Source organism: Rhincodon typus, chromosome 15 (assembly GCF_021869965.1).
Source record: "Rhincodon typus isolate 14 chromosome 15, sRhiTyp1.1, whole genome shotgun sequence".
In the NCBI taxonomy this organism is placed as follows: domain Eukaryota; kingdom Metazoa; phylum Chordata; class Chondrichthyes; order Orectolobiformes; family Rhincodontidae; genus Rhincodon; species Rhincodon typus.
Window position 1 is genome coordinate 62314146 of NC_063346.1, and position 20541 is coordinate 62334686.

General features: G+C 41.1%; 1 protein-coding gene across 1 annotated transcript; it reads left to right on the forward strand.

The window, feature by feature from the left end:
- Positions 1-8031: 8031 nt before the first annotated feature.
- Positions 8032-18039, forward strand: LOC125484945 (probable G-protein coupled receptor 139). The gene is made up of 4 exons (XM_048605587.1): positions 8032-8092; positions 14558-15440; positions 16025-16065; positions 17972-18039. Exons 1-4 carry the CDS (start codon positions 8032-8034, stop codon positions 18037-18039), a joined length of 1053 nt encoding a protein of 350 aa, XP_048461544.1.
- The last annotated feature ends 2502 nt before the right edge of the window (positions 18040-20541 follow it).

The following is a 20541-nucleotide window of genomic DNA, read 5'->3' on the forward strand; positions in this document are numbered from 1 at the left end:
TAGGCGTAGTCTATAGGCCACCAAATAATAACATCACATCGGGGCGGGCAATAAACAAAGAAATAACTAATGCCTGTAAAAATGGTACGGCAATTATCATGGGGGATTTTAATCTACATGTAGATTGGTCGAATCAACTCGGTCAGGGTAGCCTTGAGGAGGAGTTCGTTGAGTGTATCCGTGATAGTTTTCTTGAACAGTATGTAATGGAACCAACGCGGGAGCAAGCTATCCTAGATCTGGTCCTGTGTAATGAGACAGAAATAATTAATGACCTCATAGTTAGGGATCCTCTTGGAAGGAGTGATCACAGTATGCTTGAATTTAGAATACAGATGGAGAGTGTGAAGATAAAATCCAATACAAGGGTCCTGTGCTTGAACAAGGGGAACTACAATAGAATGAGGGAGGACTTGGCTAAAGTAGACTGGAAACAAAGATTTTATGGTGGGACAGTTGACGAGCAGTGGAGGACTTTCAAAGCAATCTTTCAAAGTGCTCAGCAAAAGTATATTCCAATGAAAAGGAGTAATCTGCCATGGGTGTCTAAAGAAATAAGGGAGGCTATCAAATTGAAAGAGAAGGCATACAAAGTGGCCAAAAACAGCATGAAACTAGAAGATTGGGAAAACTTTAAAGGTCAACAGAGAGCCACAAAAAGAGCTATAAGGAAAAGTAAGATAGAACATGAGAAAAAACTAGCACAGAATATAAAGACAGACAGGAAAAGTTTCTGTAAATATATAAAACGAAAAAAGAGTGGCTAAAGTAAACATTGGCCCTTTAGAGCATGAGAAGGGGAATTTAGTTGTGGGATATGATGAAATGGCCGAGGTATTGAACAGGTATTTTCTATCAGTCTTCACAGTGGAGGACACTAATAACATGCCAGTAATTGACAAAGAGACAAAGGTAGGTGAGGACCTGGAAACAATCATTATTACGGAAGAGGTAGTGTTGGGCAAGCTAATGGAGCTAAGGATTGATAAGTCTCCTGGCCCTGATGGAATGCATCCCAGGGTACTAAAAGAGATGGCGGGAGAAATAGCAGGTGCGCTGGCGGTAATTTTCCAAAATTCGCTGGACTCTGGGGCAGTCCCAGCAGACTGGAAAACAGCAAATGTGACGCCACTGTTTAAAAAGGGAAGTAGACAAAAGATGGGGAATTATAGACCGGTTAGCTTAACCTCTGTAGTGGGGAAGATGCTTGAGTCTATTATCAAGGAAGAAATAGCAAGGCATCTTGATAGAAATTGTCCCGTTGGGCAGATGCAACATGAGTTCATGAAGGGCAAGTCATGCTTGACAAATCTTCTGGAATTCTATGAAGACATTACGAGGTGAGGTGGACAATGGGGACCCAGTGGATGTGGTGTACCTAGACTTCCAAAAGGCCTTTGACAAGGTGCTGCACAAGAGGCTACTGCATAAGATAAGGATGCATGGCATTAAGGGTAAAGTATTAGCATGGATAGAGGATTGGTTGACTAACAGGAAGCAAAGAGTGGGGATAAATGAATGCTATTCTAGCTGGCAGTCAGTGACTAGTGGTGTGCCTCAGGGATCGGTGTTGGGACCGCAATTATTTACAATTTATTCAGATGATTTGGAGTTGGGGACCACATGTAGGGTGTCAAAGTTTGCAGAGGACACTAAGATGAGTGGCAAAGCAAAGCGTGCAGAGCACTGTGAAACTTTGCAGAGGAACATAGATAGTTGAGTGAGTGGGCAAAGGTCTGGCAGATGGAATACAATGTAAATAAATATGAAGTCATACATTTTGGTAGGAGTAATAGTAAAAAGGATTATTACTTGAATGGTAAAAAGTTGCAGCATGCTGCTATGCAGAGGGATCTGGGTGTCCTTGTGCATGAATCACAGAAGGTAGGTCTGCAGGTACAACAAGTAATTAGGAAGGCAAATGGAATTTTGTCCTTCGTTGCTAAAGGGATTGAAATAAAAAGCAGAGAGGTTATGTTACAGCTGTACAAGGTGATGGTGAGGCCACACCTGGAGTACTGTGTGCAGTTTTGGTCCCCTTACTTGAGAAAGGATGTATTGGCACTGGAGGGGGTGCAAAGGAGGTTCACTAGGTTGATTCTGGTGTTGAGGGGGTTGGCTTATGAGGAGAGACTGAGTAGATTGGGATTATATTCATTGGAATTCAGAAGATTGAGGGGGGATCTTATAGAAACATAAAATTATGAAGGGAATAGATAAGATAGAAGTAGAGAGAATGTTTCCACTGGCAGGTGAAGCTGGGACAAGAGGGCATAGCCTCAAGATTAGAGGGAGCAGATTTAGGACGGAATTGAGAAGGAATTTCTTCACCCAGAGGGTTGTTAATCTATGGAATTCCTTGCCCAGTGAAGTAGTTGACGCTACTTCAGTAAATGTTTTTAAAAAAAAGGTAGATTTTTTTTTGAACAATAAAGGAATTAAGGGATACGGTGAGAACGCGGGTAAGTGGATCTGAGTCCACGAAAGGATCAGCCATGATCTTATTGAATGGCGGAGCAGGCTCGAAGGGCCAGATGGCCTACTCCTGCTCCTAGTTCTTATGTTCTTATGTTCAACTTCCTCAAAATTCCCAGTACATCTTCCTTACTAACACTGATCTCCTCTAGCATACCAGCCTGTTTCACACTGTCCTGCCCTACAACTAGGTCCCTCTTAGTTGTGAATACCAAAGAAAAGTATTCATTAAGGACCCCTCCTATCTCTTTAGGCTCCATGCACAAATTCCCTCTACAATCCTTGATTGGCCTTACCCAATCTCTAGTCATTCTCTTATTCCTCACGTACGTGTAAAAAGCCTTGGAGTTTTCCTTGATCCTATCTGCCAAGGTTTTCTCATGCCCCCTTATAGCTCTCCTGAGCTCTTTCTTCAGCTCCTTCCTGGATAACTTGTATCCCTCAGACCCTTTTCCGTTTTTTGTTTCCTAAACCTTGTATAAGCATCCTTCTTCCTCTTAACCAGTCGTTCGACCTCTCTTGAGAACGAAGGCTCCCTCACTCGACCGCATCTTCTCTGCCTGCTGGGGATAAACATATCGAGCACACGCAGTATGCATTCCTTAAACAATTTCCACATTTCTATAGTGCTCTTCCCTGACAGCATCTGTTCCTAACAGAATTGTAATTACCCTTCCCCCAATTATAAACCTTACCCTGCTGCATGTACCTATCCTTTTCCATGGCTATTGTAAAAGTAACAGAGTTATGATCGCTACCGCCAAAATGCTCTCCTACCAACAGGTCTAACACTTGGCCCTGTTCATTGCCAAGCATCAAATCCAAAGTGGCCTCTCCTCGTGTTGGTCTATCTACATACCGTATCAGGAATCCTTCCTGAACACACTGGACAAAATCCGTTCCATCTAAACTATTACAACTAAAATGTTTCCAATCAATATTTGGGAAGTTGAAGTCCCCCATGACTACAACCCTGTGACTTCTGCACCTTTCCAGTATCTGCCTCCCAATCCACTCCGCCACTTCTCTGCAACTATTAGGGGGTCTGTAAAGAAACCCCAACAAAGTGACTGCTCCTTTCTTGTTCCTGACCTCAACCCAAACTGACTCTGTAGACATATCATTCTCGAACTGCCTTTCAGTAGCAGCTATACTAGCCCTGACTAGCAATGCCACTCCCCCGCCTCTTTTTCCACGCTCCCTATTTCTTTTAAAGCATCTAAATCCCGGAACTTCCAACAACCATTCTTGTCCCTGAGTTACCCAAGTTTCTGTAATGGCCACAGCATCGTAGTTCCAAGTACTCACCCATGCTCTAAGTTCATCCGCCTTATTTCTGATACTTCTAGCATTGAAGTATACCCACCTCAAACCATCTCTGTGTCCACAATTATGCTCCATCGACCACATTTCTTTACTAACAATCTCATTTCTTATTGTGTCTGTTGGAAGGCTGAATACCTCATCCTTTGAATTACAAATCCGGTTCCCCGCCCCCTGCCAATCTAGTTTAAACCATCCCGTATATCTCGAGCAAACCTTCCTCCCAGGATATTTTGTGCCCTCCCGGTCAGGTGCAACCCATCCTTCCTGTACAGGTCCCACCTTCCCCAGAATATTCTCCAATTATCCACATAATGGAAGCCCTCCCTCCTACACCAGCCCTGTAGCCACGTGTTTAGCTGCACTCTCTCCCTATTTCTTACCTCGTTATCACTTGGCGCTGGTAGTAATCCAGAGATAACTACCCTGTTTGTCCTGGACTTCAGCTTCCAACCTAACTCCCTGTACTCGTTTTTCACATTCTCAGTCCTTTTTCTACCGATGTCATTGGTACCGATGTGTACCATGACTGCTGGTTGCTCACCCTCCCCCTTAAGGATCTTGAAGACACGATCCGAGACATCACGGACCCTGGCACCCGGGAGGCAACATACCGTTCGTTGGTCTCGTTCGCATCCACAGAACCACCTGTCTGTGCCTCCTACTGTTGAATCCCCCACAACAATTGCTCTCCTATTCTCCTCCCTTCCCTTCTGTGCCACAGGGCCAGGCTCAGTGCCAGAGACCTGTCCGCTATGGCCTTCCCCTGGGAGGTCGTTCCCCCGCCAACAGTATCCAAAACGGTTTACTTATTATTGAGGGGAACGGCCACAGGGGATCCCTGCACTGTCTGCCTATACCCTTTCCCCTTCCTGACCTTCACCCAGCTACCTTTTTCCTGTACCTTGGGTGTGACCACCTCCCTGTAACTCCTCTCTATCACCCCTCAGCCTCCCGAATGATCCGGAGTTCAGCCAGCTCTAGTTCCCTAACACGGTTTGTGAGGAGCTGGAATTGGGTGCACTTCTCGCAGGTGAAGTCAGAGGGAACACCAGCAGTGACCCTTACCTCCCACATCCTGCAAGAGGAGCATGCAACTGCCCTAGCTTCCATTCCCTCTACTCTAGATTTCCAGAAGAATGAAAAGAAAGCCTTACCTTACCAACCCTCCACGCAGTCTTTTTTTTTTGGTTAGAGGAGGAGGATGGGTGGGAGACGCTACACGTGTAGTGTTTTGGGTTTAACCAATGCCCGAACATATTAGTTCCTTCCTGGCTCGCTTTCTCTCCACACACCCGCTGCTCCAAACAAGAAGGCCATTGCTGCACGAGGTGAGTTTTTAATAAGGAAAGAAAAAACCTTACCTTCCCATCGGCACCCTGGCTCGCGCTCCCGCTGCTCCAAACAAGAAGGAGGCTGGGTTTGGGTAGATTCTCCGAGGACGGCCAGTGAAGACTCAATGGGTGAAATGGCCTCTTTCATAGAATCCCTACATTCGGCCCAACAAGTACACACAAGGCCTCTGAAGGACATCACACACAGATCCCTCCCACCAATATTTCCCCATGGTTAATATATCTAACTACACATCCCTGGTCACTATGTGACAATTTAGCATGGCCAATCCACCTAACCTGCACATCTTTGGGCCATGGTAACCCACACAGACACGGGGAAAATGTGCAATATCCACACAGACAGTCGCCCAAGAGTGGAATCGAAGCCGTGTCCTGGTGCAGTGAGGCAGCGTGCTAACCACTGTGCCACCATGCTGCCCTTTATAGAATCCATGATTCTATCTTCTCCATATCAAACTAACCAACCTATCGCTCCCTCTTTTCTGCCTCCCTCCCTTCCTAAATAGAGCGGTTATGTTTACAACTTTCCAGTCTGGTAAAACCTTTCCTGAATTTCAGGAAATTTGGAAAATGTGTCATCTCCCTCATCAGCAACAAATTTCAAAACCAGAACTGGTGACTTCAGCTCACGGCACCAATAGTAAAGCTTCCCTTAAAATTGTAATTTTGCTGAGTTCCTCCATCCCTTCAGCCTTCTGATTTCTTGGAACTTTTTTGCATTCTCAATAGTGAAGACAGAAGCAAAATATTTATTGATTTCTTTCGCTATTTCCTTCTTGACTATTATGAACTGACGATTCTCATTCGTGAGGAGTCCAACATTCATTTTGCTCACTCTTTTCTTTTTAAATACCTGTTGAAACAATGCTATCCGTTAATATATGTCTGGCTGACTTTCTCTCATGCTCCCATATCCTCCGCCTGATTAACCTGTCAGTCATTCTGTACGTTCTTTATAATCTGATCTATCATCTGAACTTCCACTCACCTTTACACAGTTGTATGCATCTTAAGCTTGATGCTTTCCCTAATTTCTGAAATTAACCACAAATGATGGGGCCTTCCTTTTGAATTTCTCCGTCAAATTTGAGTATGAATATTGACAGTGTAACTGAAGACAGCGATGTGCTTTTCTCAGATATTCACCGTGTATGCAGGCAGTGATGTTTTTGTGTTAAATCATGACAGTGTAATTGAGCACAGTGATGAGTTTGTGTCCAATATTGACAGTGTAGCTGACAATAGTGATATGGTTTTGTCAAATATTCTCACTGTAACTGACAGGAATATGTTTGTGTTAGATATTGACAGTGTAAATGTAGACAGTAATTTGATTGCGTCGCATTTTGACAGTGACTGTGTGGACTAATGATGTGTTAGTGTTCGATATTGACAATATAACTGAGGACATTGATGTGTCTTTGTCGGACAGTGACAATACAACTGAGGACGTTAATATGCTTGTGTTTGACAGATAACTGAGAATAGTGATGAATTTGTGTCAGGTATTGATAGTGTAATTGAGCACAATGATATGTTTATGTCAGATATTAACACTAACTGAGGACCATTATGTGTTTGTGTTGGATATTGACAGTGTAACTGTGGACAGTGTTATGGTTATGTCAGGTTTTTTGATAGAGTAACAGAGGGCAGCCATAAGATTGTATCATATATTGATAATGTCACTGAGAACAGTGATGTATTTTTGATAGATATTGACAATGTAACTGACAACAGTTATTCATTTATGTTGGATATTGACAGTGTACTTGAGTACAGTAACATGTTTGTGTTGGATACTCACAAAATAATTGTTGATGATGATGTGTTTCTGTCAGATATTGGCACATTAACTAAGGACAGTGGAATGTTTATGTTTCGAATAGTGACAGAGGAAAGTGATGTGATTGTCTCAGATTCTGAGGGTGTAACTGAGGACGGAGAAGAGTTTGTGTTGCATATTGACAGTGTAGCTGTGGGCAATGGTGCTTGGGTTTGAATATTTACAGTGTAACTGAATACAGTGATATGTTTTTCAGATACTTTTGACAGTGAGGACAGTGATATATTTTTGTTAGATAGTGACAGTTTAACTGGGCATAGTGATGTGTTTGTTTTAGATATTAACTACAACTGAGTACAGTGATGTGTTTGTGTCAGATACTGACAGTGTAGCTGACGACAGTGTGTTTGCATTGGATATTAATAGTGTAACACGGGATAGTGATGTGTTTGTGCTAGATATTGACAGTGTAACAAAGGAAGGTGATAAGCTTGTGTTGGATATTATGACTTAAATTGAGGAGAGTGATGTTTTGGAAGCTGATCTCACCTTTTCTATAAATGATTAATTTTGTTGCATGTGGCTGAGTCAGTCTGTCTTTCAAAGTTTTATGTGTCTTCCTTTATCTTTCTCTTCTTATATTCTCCCTCTGTATCCCTTCACCACTTGGATTCCTGGTCTCTCTCTGTAGTTAAGATCAAAATCTTCCTGGTCCAAATTTCCTCCATGAATAGTTAAACATGTAGTTACACACCTCAACGTTAAATATTGTTAATTTGTGACTTCATGGAAAGGAATTGCATGGCTGAGTTTTGCAAGATTTCCCCACCAGTTCGACACTCACTTTAACAACAGATGATACAATCCCTTGAGAGCAGTTGCCAGTCTGCTGTGTGTAACTGTCAGTAATATGAAGGCTGATGTAAGATTCACCTCTCTCTTCCTGTCCCAGTAGGGTTTTACTCACCTTTAGATATAGCAGTTCCCTCAGTACATCACCAGACAGGGACTGGGAGTGGAAATGAGACTGGGACTGGATTTGGTTGTTGCAGTGTGAGTGACTGACTGCTGTAGCAACCCACATGGACAATGGAGCTCACACAGACCCGAATGATTTTCTATCCCATTCTCGCTGCTGTTGCTATCCCAGGTCAGTGACTGTGTTCCTGCTCTTCCAAACAGTATATGGGGTTATGGTCTTTATCTGTCCATCAGTGTGCTGCTTATGAGACCAGCTCAAGAGTTATCCCATTATGTTCGCTCAACTCCCTTCACAAATGATATTGAAGCACATTTTGAAGTGTTGCTGCCTCTCGAACCTATCTGTTAATGGAATCAGAGAATGGTTTGGAGGCCATTGGCTCCTTGCTGATTTCTCATTATTTTCATTTTTATTCTTTTATCAATTTTGAATTGAGCTGGAAATGACTTGTGGATTTTGGAGCAGCTTGTGCTGAAAGGAAAAGAATGAAAATGCTTTGTTTGTTTTTGAGGCCAGGCCTGGAGACTAATTTCAAGTTGAGCTTTAATTAAAAAGGTTTTAATAGACACAATAAGCCCCCGGAAAGAGCATTGTGTTTACACAGATATCAGAAGTTGGCTATTAATGAGGTCAGTACCTGGGAATTGGTTCCAGCATGTCGGAATAGACTCTACGTTCAAGCAGATGCAATTACTAAATGCTAATTGAGGTCTCGGAAAGAGCCAATTAGTCTATCAGGTGAAACTGGAATTATCTTTGTTTTTTGAATTATGTTTTCTGAGATATGGCTCTGGGATGCTGCTGAGACAGAATGAAGATTTGAAAACTCCCTGCCTGATCTGATACACCAGTTTCTGGAAGCCCATAAAGTAGAGAGTGGAGTTAGAGCTATTGGTGTCTTTGTCTGAGTGAACTAAGAAGATGACTCTGATCAATGTTTCACAAAAAAATCAATGCCTGGAGTATTGTTGCTGATTGCAAATGGATTGGAATGTAAAAGAAGGGATGTTTTACTCCAGTTGCATAACACATTGCTGAAGCTCATCTATTTGCATTGATGTACAGTTATGAAACTAATTCAGATTCGCATTCAGAGTGATTCAATTTTGTTTTCAGATTAACTCAGATCCAGTTGGGGATCTGGTGCCGAGGAGAAGGACATGTTGGTGTTCATTTTGTTTGTTTTACCTCCAGTAGCTGCTGAAGGCTGTGTCAATGACTCTGTGGATATTGTAGCTCCCATAACTTTAATTATCTAAAATAGTGACTAGCTAACAAATGAAATCATTAAATATGACTCACCACTAGCCTCTCCAGGGGCAATTAGAGATGGGCAATGAATGTTGGATTTGTCACCAATGCTCAGAAACCATGAAAGAATAATAAATATGGCTACTGCCATTGTCCTTCTGGGAGATGAAAATTGTGTGTTTTGAAGGTGCTATTGAAGAAGCTCTGGTGTATTGCTGCAATACGTTTTGTGGGCATAATCTGCTGCATGTTGATTGGGGATGGAGTGAATATTTAAGGTGGTGGATTGGGTACTGATCAAGTCGACTTTGTTCCAAATCATGTTTGTTTTCCCAGATCCTGTCAGTCTCTACCTCTCTCTCCTTTCCTATTCCCCTCTCTCTCACACACTTTCTCTTTCTGTGTCCCTCTCTACCTTACTCTCTAATGTCTGATCCTCTTCTTCTTTAACCCTGCCTACTTCTTTATATTCATCCAGGACAAGGCAGCCTGCTTTGACTGGTGCCACATCCGCAAATATCCACTTCCTGCACCACTGAAACTCTATGTTCAAGCAGATCCTTATAAAGCACCTTTCAAACCCATGACCATTACCATCTAAAAGGACAAGGGCAACAAATACATGGGAACACCATCACCTGCAATTTTCCCTCCAAGCCACTCACCGTCCTGACTTGGAAAAGTATCACAATTTCTTCACTGTGGTTGGGTCAAAATCCTGGAATTCCCTCTATAAGGGACAATGTGGATCTACCTACAGCACGTGGACTGCAGCAGTTCAAGGAGACAGCTCATCACTGCCTTCTCAAGGGAAACAATGGTTCGGCAATAAATGCAGCCAGCAATACCTCATGTCCCACCTGTGAACAAAAGAAATCATCATTCACACTTCTTGGTCTAAAATACGTCCAATTATACCTGAACAATTTAATTGAAAGATAACATAACTGCAGTGCTATTTCCTGGAGTCACCAGCTCCTGAATCTTCAGCAGAGGAGTCAGCATTTCTGCAAGTCCTCGCAGATTATACCATGTCCCCAGCTTTGATTCATGTCTCATATACCCATAACCAACAAAAAAACTATCAATTACACTCTTGAAAACTGTCATTGCCCCATTGAACCATTGTTTTCTTAATGTAAGAAGTTGTACATTTTCATTTTTTTGGATGATAAGGTGCTTCATGATGTCAGTCCTGAACAACTAGCTTGAGTTTTGCGGCTTTTGTTCCCTTTTACAGGAAGCCCATCAATAAGAATAGTTTCTCTATATCTATGTCATCAAATTTTTTGATCATTTGAAAGAATTTGAAAGAATCTTATCCTCCACATGTTATCTGACCAAAACTCTGTGCTATGAAATTATCATTCTCTCTGCTTTGTGGTCTATTCCCATGAAAAAATTCCATCAACCTATTAGATTACTTTTTGCATCCATTGTACATTTTACTGGTATGCATAATAATAAATTTCTCTGCTCATAGAAAGCTTGTAACTGCTGACCATTAAGTAAGTATTTCGTTTCAACTTTTCCAGATGTGAAATTGATAGCCCTGAAAGTTCAAAAAGTGATCTCATTGTGTTGTGCATTGTGATGAATTTCCTTTTGTTTTTGGTTGCATTCAATTTGTGCTATAAACCAGCACTTGGCAAACATTATAACATTCAAGGAATATAGTCCCATAAGTGTTTGCTACATTTCAGTCTTCCAAACTATTAGTTACAATCAGTTCTGTCTAGAAATAGGGCAGATCCAGTTGAAAGGGTTCCAATAGGTCACTTAGAGTTGGTCTTCATTGTGCTGTTGGAATCAACTGAACACGAGTTATGTAAAGTTGGGGCTTAGGAAACTCGCAGAGCTGTTGAATAGTTTTGTATAGTGAGGGCTCAGGGAAGCCCTGGGAGTTGTGAAGGGTTTGAAAGAAGCCAATGGACACTAATTGTGCAGTCAATCAGAAAGTATGGTTTGAAAGCCCATAAGCAATTTTTGCTTTGTACATCTGATTCAGGTAGAGATCAGGAAGTAAATCCAGGTTTAGCACCAACTGGGTGAATCTAGCAGCCAGTGATAAGCTTGAGTTGTACCTGTGAGTAAAGTGCAATTTCCAAGAAGCTAAGGGACCATAGTCCTGGGAAAGGAAGGTGAACAATCAGAATATGAACAGTCATTGAAACAATATGACACAATATGACAGAATTGACTTTGAAGGAGTTTCAAGGCCAGGTCACTGAAAGTGAAGAATTGTCATCCTTTGTGAATTTTTAATGAGGTTTGACTATCTGCAGTGTTACTAACATCTGGGGAGTTGCTGAGAAATCTGCTCAATCTTGTTGATCAATCTTGTTAATTTCCTCTTTAATATCCTTTGACGTGTCTGACCATAACTTGGCTGTATCCTTATTTGCCTCATGTTAAGTTTGGGATGTTGGAATATAATTCACATCTACCTTTTCACCATCTAAATACAGTCTAAAACCTACATCATTGGCCCTGGATAAATTTAAAATTTGTTATATCCAGTGGAGGCTTTCGACTAGAAAAAGAAACAGTGACCCTTAGTAACCCCACTCACTTAGTCCATCTATGTCCCTCTATTGTAGAACCTTCCCACAGACTCTTAATTTGATGTGATCTCAAAATTTGGATATCCAATTCTCTGTCACTTCGGCTAAGTAATTCATGTTCATTGAATAGCTGGATAACCATGACCAATTAGGGAACAGATGTTTTGTCCAAAATCTATGTCACCACCCTCAATAAACAATACATTTCATAAGATTACTTTCAGTTTATTTTACTAACTTTCACTGTAACAGGATCTTATCTAATGTCATCACACAAACGAAATTCATAGAAGCTCTGCTGTCCACCATGCAAATGACCTTTTCAACAAAATCAACCAGGTTACCCAGGTATTGACAAACCTTTGCAAATCCATTTCAACTCATGTTGATCAGATTACACCTCTAGAAATGGGCAGCCTTCTTGACATTTCCAAGAACTTTCCAAGAACTAACATGAATGTATCAGTTTGTTGTTGCTTCTCCCTCCTATTCTTCTTAAATACAGGAGTGGCATTTGCAATTTTCTAATCCAAGAATTTAAAGAGCTCTGGAACATTATGACTAACTCATCTGTAATTTTGTGAGTTTTTAAAAAATAATTCTATAGTTTTGGGTTACCTGGTTACTTGTTTATGCCAAGTCCCATTATTTTTCCATTACATTTTTAAAATGCAAGTTAAACACATTGACTAAGTGTGGCTTCAAGGAGCCCAGCAAAACTGGAGTCATTGAGAATCAGAGGAAAACTCTCCACAGTCATAGTTAGCATATAGGAAGATGGTTGTGGTTAATGGAAGTCAGCCATCTCAGCTCCAGGATATTGCTGCAGAAGTTCCCCAGTGGAGTGTCCTAGGCCCAACGATCATGAGCTGTTTCATTAATGATTTTCCCTCCATCATAAGGTCAGAAGTGGGGAAGTTTGCCGTTGATTGCACAATATCTGGCACCGTTGGAAACTCCTCAGATACTGAAGCAGTCCATGTCCAAATGCAGCAGACCTGGACAATATCCAGACTTGCACTGAAAAGTGGCAAGTCATAATTGTGCCAGACACATGGCAGGAGATTATCTTCCCGAGAAGAGAAAATCACCAATCCTTGATATTCAATGGCATTATATCACTGAATCCCTACTTTCAAAATATGGGGCTTACCATTGACAAGAAACTTAACTGGACTCACCATATAAATACAGTGGATACAAGAGCAAATCAAAGGCTAAGAATCCAGCAGTGAATAACTCACCTCCTGACTTCCCAAAGCCGGTATATCAGAAGTGTGATGGAATACTCCTTACTTGTCTAGATAGGTGTAGATGTGAAACACTCAAGAAGCCTGACACGATACAAGAAAAAGCAGCCCCTTTACTGACATGCATTCCACAATCTTCAATATTGACTTCCTTCGCCAGTGTCAACATGGCCACAGTGTATACCATTTGTAAGATGCACTGTACTAACTCAGCCAACCTCCTTGTACAACACCTTCCAAAACCTCAACCTCCACCATCTAAAAGGACAAGGGAGGCAGAAACACAGGTAAACCATAACAGCAATACCCCTCTGAATAGCACACCATCCTGAAGTAATACTACAAGAGGTAACCACTGCAACAGAATTAAAGTCCACACTATAATTATCACTCATTATTATATGTCCAGGGATGTGTAGTTTAGGTGGATTAGCTGTGGTAAGTGCAGGGTTGTAAGGCTAAGATAGGGGGGTAGGTCTGTGTTGGATGCCCTTTGGAGGGTTCGTGCAGACTCAATGTGCTGAATGGCCTGCTTCCACACTATACGGATTCTATGATTCTATGATATTCATCATTATTCCCTCATTCCATTAGGACCCAGGCATTCCTTCAAACCTTATTAGATTACAAGACCTGGCTTGAAACTATGTCCATATTCCTTCAGTGTCAGTAGCTCAAATTCTGGAACTCCACCCCAAAGACTGGTTTGGTTCAAGAAGGCAGCTCACTATCACCTTCTCAATGGGCAATAATCATTTTTGCATAATTCCACATTACCAAGTCTGAAGTAGCCTGTTCCATAGTTGATTTCAAAATATGCTGTTCAATGAAAATGTCCCAAACATGCTACGAACTCATCCTCTAGACCATCTTGTCAATTTTATTTGTCCAATCAACATGAAGAATTAAAATCCCTGTGATTACTGTAACTTTTTTACAAGACCCTCGTATTCTCTGTCTACAGTATAGATACTCGGGGATAAAACCAATTTCTACTTTGTTCCTTTACCTTTCTCATCCACACCCAAGTGATTATACATCTTAATGCATCAAAACAAACTAATTTCTCACTCCTCAATTCATAGCATCCTTTCTTAACAGTCCTATCCTTTCATGTTTGTATGCTCTGTCCCTTTCTGGTTAACAATAACCTGCACCACACCTTGTCCTTTACTTTTAACATCCCAAAATTTTGTTCCATTTCTAACAGTGATCTAACAAAGTAGCTTGATCCAAAGCTCAAGTCAGTTCCATATCTCTTATCTGACTAGTGCTTCAGATTTTTCTTGAAATTGTGTGAAATAAATCAAACTGCCTGTGCACTGGCAGTGTTGATTGTGTGATCCAAGATGGATTATTCCCTCTAAGTGATTTTAGCTGTGAAGACTTCAGCCATTGGCAGCACATGTGTGTCATATAAGCCTGATTTCATAGCACTGTCAGATCTGGGGATGGATTCTATATGTGAATGTAACAAAGAAAAATATTAATTTCTCTCAATGTAATGTCTAATTTTTGTTACCAGGATGATGAAATTTTGTTATTATTATTATTCTCATTTCTCACAGTTAACCTGCTGGTGATTTTGATCCTGCTGCGAGGAAGGTGTGGTCTGTCCCGTTGTATCACCTGCTACCTTCTGGCTATGGCATCTGCTGATCTAACTGTTATTCTCACTGATGTAATAATGAACCAGATTATTCCACTCTATTCCACAGGACCATTCTCAAACAACATCACCTTGTGTGGTCTCGTTGACTGCCTCACTCATGCAGCCACAGACCTTTCTGTCTGGTTCACAGTGGCTTTTACCTTTGATCGATTTGTGGCCATTTGTTGTCAGAAACTGAAAACTAAATATTGCACCTGGAGAACTGCAGTGGTGATTATCGGAGCAGTGACAGCCCTGAGCTGTCTGAAGAATATCCCTTGGTATTATCGATACGATCCTGTCTATCTCTTTATCATACCTTTGTTTTGTATGGTTAAGTTAAGCTACTACACCTCACCCCTGTGGAAGACCTTTGACCTCTTACATCGCGTGACTACCCCACTGCTCCCATTCATTCTAATTATGCTCCTCAATGCCCTGACGGTACAGAATATTTTGCTGGCGAGTAGAGCTCGCAGGAGGTTGCGGGGTCAGGGTGATACACAGAATCAGAAAGATCCAGAAATGGAGAACCGCAGGAAGTCTATCATCCTTCTCTTCAGTATCTCTGCTAGCTTCATATTACTGTGGATGACACAAGCTGTGTACACCATTCATGAACGAATTACATTAAACCACATCATTGATCGGCTTCTCAAAAATCGCCTTCCATTTGTTATTGGCTACATCGGACCGATGTTGCAGCTCCTCAGCTCCTGCAGCAACACCTGTATTTATGTTGTGACCCAGAGCAAATTCAGAGAGGAATTGAAGAATGTGCTCACTTACCCCTTTGCCTTGTTCTGCCGCTAGTGAAATAACAGCTGGAGCTAGCCACCCTTCTGCACTAGAACTGATTCCACTTCATGTTCCATTCCCAAAAACCTCACTCCCTCTGGTAAGGCAAAACATCACTGGAACAATGACAATCATGTGCCATCTTAAAGTCCGTCTAATCAGGCCTTGCTTTGAGCTTGCACAATGCTGATTGACACAGTTGTGAAGAATTGGTGAACAGAATTCTTAGCTTTAACTTTCGTAATGAAAGAAATGGAATGAAATTAAACCTAACCAAAAGCAATGAGCAAAGAAGTACACTTCATATCATTGTTATCATGACTGAGAGTGCTCAGCTGTTCTGCACCCAATTGACTCCTGCTGCTTTGAATTACAGTTAAGTCTTTTCAGACATTTGGAAACCTGTGCACAGGCCTGCCAGTCACTCAGTGCCCTGCTTTTAACAGCTTCTTCCATTGTCATCTTATGCTTTATGATGTGTTTTCTGGTAAATGTTTTGCCCTAACCACACACATCAGTATTTGAAAATCTAAAGCTACCCTATGCACTGTGCTGTGCTAATGAAGGGAATTCCTAACTGAGGTAGAATCGAGTTGATAATGAAATATGCTCTACAGACTGCTCAATGTAAGACAGACCCAACTATAGGCTTCTGCAGAGTGAAAGCACTGACTATAATTCACTCACTAAAGATGATCATACTATAAATCATTGTTTAGGCTTGCTTGCAGTAGTGTGGGCGCCATACTTGTGCAGCCCCTGGAGACCAAGCATGAATTTCTTGCACTGCAAAGTTGTGCATCCACGTAAAGATATTTGAAAAGATGTAGAGGAGGTTTATCAGGATGTTACCAAGGATGAACAAATTCAGTTATGAACAAAGATTGTATTAGTTCAGGTTCCTTTGAACAGAGATGACTTTGAGGTGACCTCAAAAATGTTTTCAAGCCTCCGAGGAGCTTTGATAAAGGAGGCAATCAGATCTCGAATGCAGATTGTGTGGATTTGGAATGTTAGACTGAAAAGTGGTAAAAGAGGCTCTAGAAATAATGTTAAAAGGGAGTTGGTCAGATAGTAGAGGATGAGGAAATAACAGGTAGAAGTAATAACGGATTCTGATTTTTCTGTAAGTTTCTATGATTCTGTATAGAGTAATCAAGCTGTAATAACAAATGTATTTGATGCCAGCTTTCATGACTTCTTTAAATATCTTAAAGTTCCTTTCTGTCTTTCTGTGTAAGCAGATTTTTTGAAATGAACTTTTGCCAACTGATCAATATACTTCAGTCATGATTAATTGTGAGTTGGCATGTTTTATAAAGATGAGTATTATGTCTTGCCCATTAGAATTTATATTTACTGATTGGCCAGAATGGAAAGTGTTGGAACTGAAAGAAAAGGTGCTGCCAATTTGATTATGTAATTAAATCACATCATTGTCCAAAACCAATAAAACTCAACTACAACCCAGGTTTTTGAATCTGTATCATTTTCTATTCAGACAGTGAACCAAATGGTCATTATTCATTATACTGCATTGAAACAAGTCTTCCCACATCCAACACAAGCCCTCAACATTCTGTGGCTTCCTTCCTTTGCTCCTTTAATTTCTGTCTGGTTCTTCTCAACTCTAAATGATCGCTATTGATTCTGTCTCAGCCCTTCTCAGACATTCCTGATTAGGTCCAGCATTCTTTATTTCCATCCGATTATTGTTCTGCTTTTATAAAACAAAGTGCAGTACATGTTGGAAATCTGAAACAGAAACAGAAACGGCTGGAGAAACTCAGCAAGCCTGGCAGCATCCATAGACAAAAAGCAGAGTTAATGTTTCGAGTCCAGTGTCCCTTCTTCAGAATTGTTCTGTGGCTATTTGGGTCATGGTAGGTTTATCTGAAACCTGTTGTTTCTCCAATGTAAAATCAAAATGCTACAGATGTTGAAATCTGAAGACATAAAATGTTGATGAGACTTGACAGGTCACACAATAATTACGCAGACAGAACAATAGTTAGCAAGTCAAATTGATGACATTTCTTCAACACTGTTGATTCTTTCTGTCTGCTGATTCAGTCTGGCACCTGCTGCTTCACTCTTCCTCTTGTTGCTTCAATTTGCCTCCTGTTGATTCAGTCTGTGTCCTGTTGTTTCACCCAAAACCTGTTACTTCAGTCTGTTTTCTATTGGGCCAATGTAATCCTTACTGGTTTAATCTGCTTTCTACAAGTTCACATTGCCTCCTGTTGGATGAATCTGCCTCCTGTGGGTTCACTCTGCTACCAGTTTATTCACTCTATCGTCCTGTTACCACACTCTGCCTCCTGTTGGATTTGTCTAATTCCTATTGGTTTATTTTGCTTCCAGTGGGTTCTGACAAAGGTCAACCCATCCATAATATTAACTGTGTTTTCCATTCTCTGTCAAATTTTGATTTTTTTTACAGGTCTTCAGCATTTGGAGTTCTTTATTTAATTCTGTGTTCAATTCCTTCAGTCTGATTCCCATTAGTTCACTCTGCCTCCTGTTGCTTCAGACAACTTCCGGTTGGCTCAGTCGCCTTCTGTTGATTTAGTCAGCCACCTGTGGGATGAAAAGAACTAAAGAACTGTGGATGCTGGAAATCAGAAACAAATATGGGAATTGCTGGAAATATTCAGCGTCTGGTAGCATTTGTAGAGAGAAAGCAGAGTTAACGTTTCGGGTCCAGTGAGGCTTCTTCAGAAGAATCAATCTGTTGGCTCACTCTGCCTCCTGTGGGTTTACTCTGCCTTTGTGTTGGTTCATTCTACTTCCTGTTGGTTCGGTCAGGCACTGCTGCCCATTGTTTGTTCAGCCTGCTTCCAGTTCATTCTGTTTGCCTCCTGTTGATTCACTCTGCCTCCTGTTCCTTTAGCTTACCTCCTGTTGCTTCAGTCTGCCTCCAGCTTGTTTAGACTGAATCCTGTTGTTTCACACAGCCCCCTGTTGCTTCAGATTTCCTCCTCTTGGTTAACTCTAATCCCTGTTCGAAACACTAACTCTACTTTCTCTCCACAGGTACTGAAAAACCTGCTGAGTTTCTTTGCTTTTGTTTCAGATCTTCAGCATCCATAGTTGATTGATTCTACTTTCAGCTTGATTTTACTTTCAATGCTTCAGCCTGATTCCTGTTGAATCAGTATACCTACTGTTGGTTTAATTTATTTCCTGATTGTTCACTCTGCCTCTTGTTTATTCACTCTTGTTGGTCCAATCAGCCACCTGTAGGATCAATCTACCAATTATTGGTCTACTGTGCTTTCTCTTGATCCACTTTACCTCCTGTTGTTTTGGTTTGCTTCACGTTGGTTCACTCTGGTTCCTGTTGGTTCTCTCTGCAGCCAATTGATTCACACTGCCAACTGTCGTATCATACTGCCTCTTGTTTGTTCAGTGTGCTTCCTTTGCTTCCGTCCATCTCTTGTTTGGTCAGCCTGCCTCCTGTTGCTTCGATCTGCCATCTATTGTTTCAGAATGCCTCCTGTTGGTTCAGACTATTTCCTGTTGCTTCAATCCACTCACTGTTTGTTCTAAAAACTGAAAGAACTGCAGGTGCTGTAAATCAGGAACAAAAACAGAAGTTGCTGAAAAAGCTCAGCAGTTCTGAGGAAGGGTCATCGGACCCGAAATGTTAACTCTGATTTTTTTTCTTCACAGATGCTGCCAGACCTGCTGAGCTTTTCCAGCAACTTCTTTTTTTTATTACTCTTTGTTCTACCTGCTTCCTGCATCTTCAATTTGCCCCCTGTTTGTTCACTCTGCCTCCTGTTTGCTCAGTCAGATTTCTATTGCTTCAATCTTAATCTGATTGATTCAAACTGCTTCCTATTGATTAGGTTTGCCTCCTGTTTCTTCAGTCTAATTCCTATTGGTTGAATATTTTTCCTGTTGATTCAGTCAGATTGCTGCTGGTTCTGAAGAAGGTTTGCCTGACTCAAAACCTTAACTCTGCATTCGCTCCATAGATGCTGACATAGCTATTGAGATCTCTCTGCAAGTTCTGTTTTTGTTTCAGATCTTCAGCATTCACAGTTCTTTATTTTGTTCTCCTCTGTGTTGAATCAGGTAATTCCTGTTACATCAGTTTGCTTTGTCCAGGTTCAGTCTATTTTCTGTTTGGTCAGTCTGTTTTCTATTGGTCCGATCAATTTCTTATTTGATCAATATGCTTCCTCTCAGTTTAGTACCCCTCCTGTTGTTTAAGTCTATGCCATGTTGTTTCAGTCTGCTTTCTGTTGGTTCAGTCTGTCTTTTGTTGGTTGGTTCAGTCTATTTCCTGTTTCTTCAGTCTGACTCATTCTTTGATTAGTCTGCCTCCTATTCATTCAGTCTACTTCCCATTGATTCCGTCTCGTTATTGTTCATTCATTCTGCCTCATGTTGGTTCACGCTGACTCCTATCAGTTCAGCCTGCTTCCGGATGTTTCACTCTGCCTCCTGTTGCTTCAGTCTACCTCCTGTTGGTTCAGTCTGTATCTTATTTTCTTAGTCTGCCTCCTGTTATACCACTCCGTCTCTTTTTTATTCATTCTACCTCCTGTTTATTGAGAACAAAAACATGCTGGAAATCTGAAACAAAAATAGAAAACACTGGAAAATGTCAGCACGTCTCTGGAGAGATATCAGACTTAACATTTAGGGTCCAGCGACCCTTCTTCAGAATCCTTCTGAGTTCATACCTGCTGAAATTTTCCAACTTTTTCTGTTTTGTTCCTGTTTATTCAGTCTGCTTCCTTTTATTCAGGCTATATCCTACTGGTCCAATTTAATTCTTATTGGATCAGTGCGTTTTGTATTGGTACCATTTGCCTCCTATTGGTTTAGTCTAATTCCTATGGGTTCAGTTTTCTTCCTGTTGGTTCTGATGAAGAGTCAACCTTTACAAACGTTAAGTCGGTGCTGCCAGACTTGCAGAGTTTCTCCATCAAATTCTGTTTTTGTTTTAGATCTTCAGTATCCAAAGTTCTTTGTTTAATTCTATTTTGGATTGTTTCAGACATTTTTTCATTCGCCTATTGATTCAATTTTTCTTTCCTTGTCCAGTCTCTTCCCACTTGCATCTACAATTCCTCTGATGCTTTATGT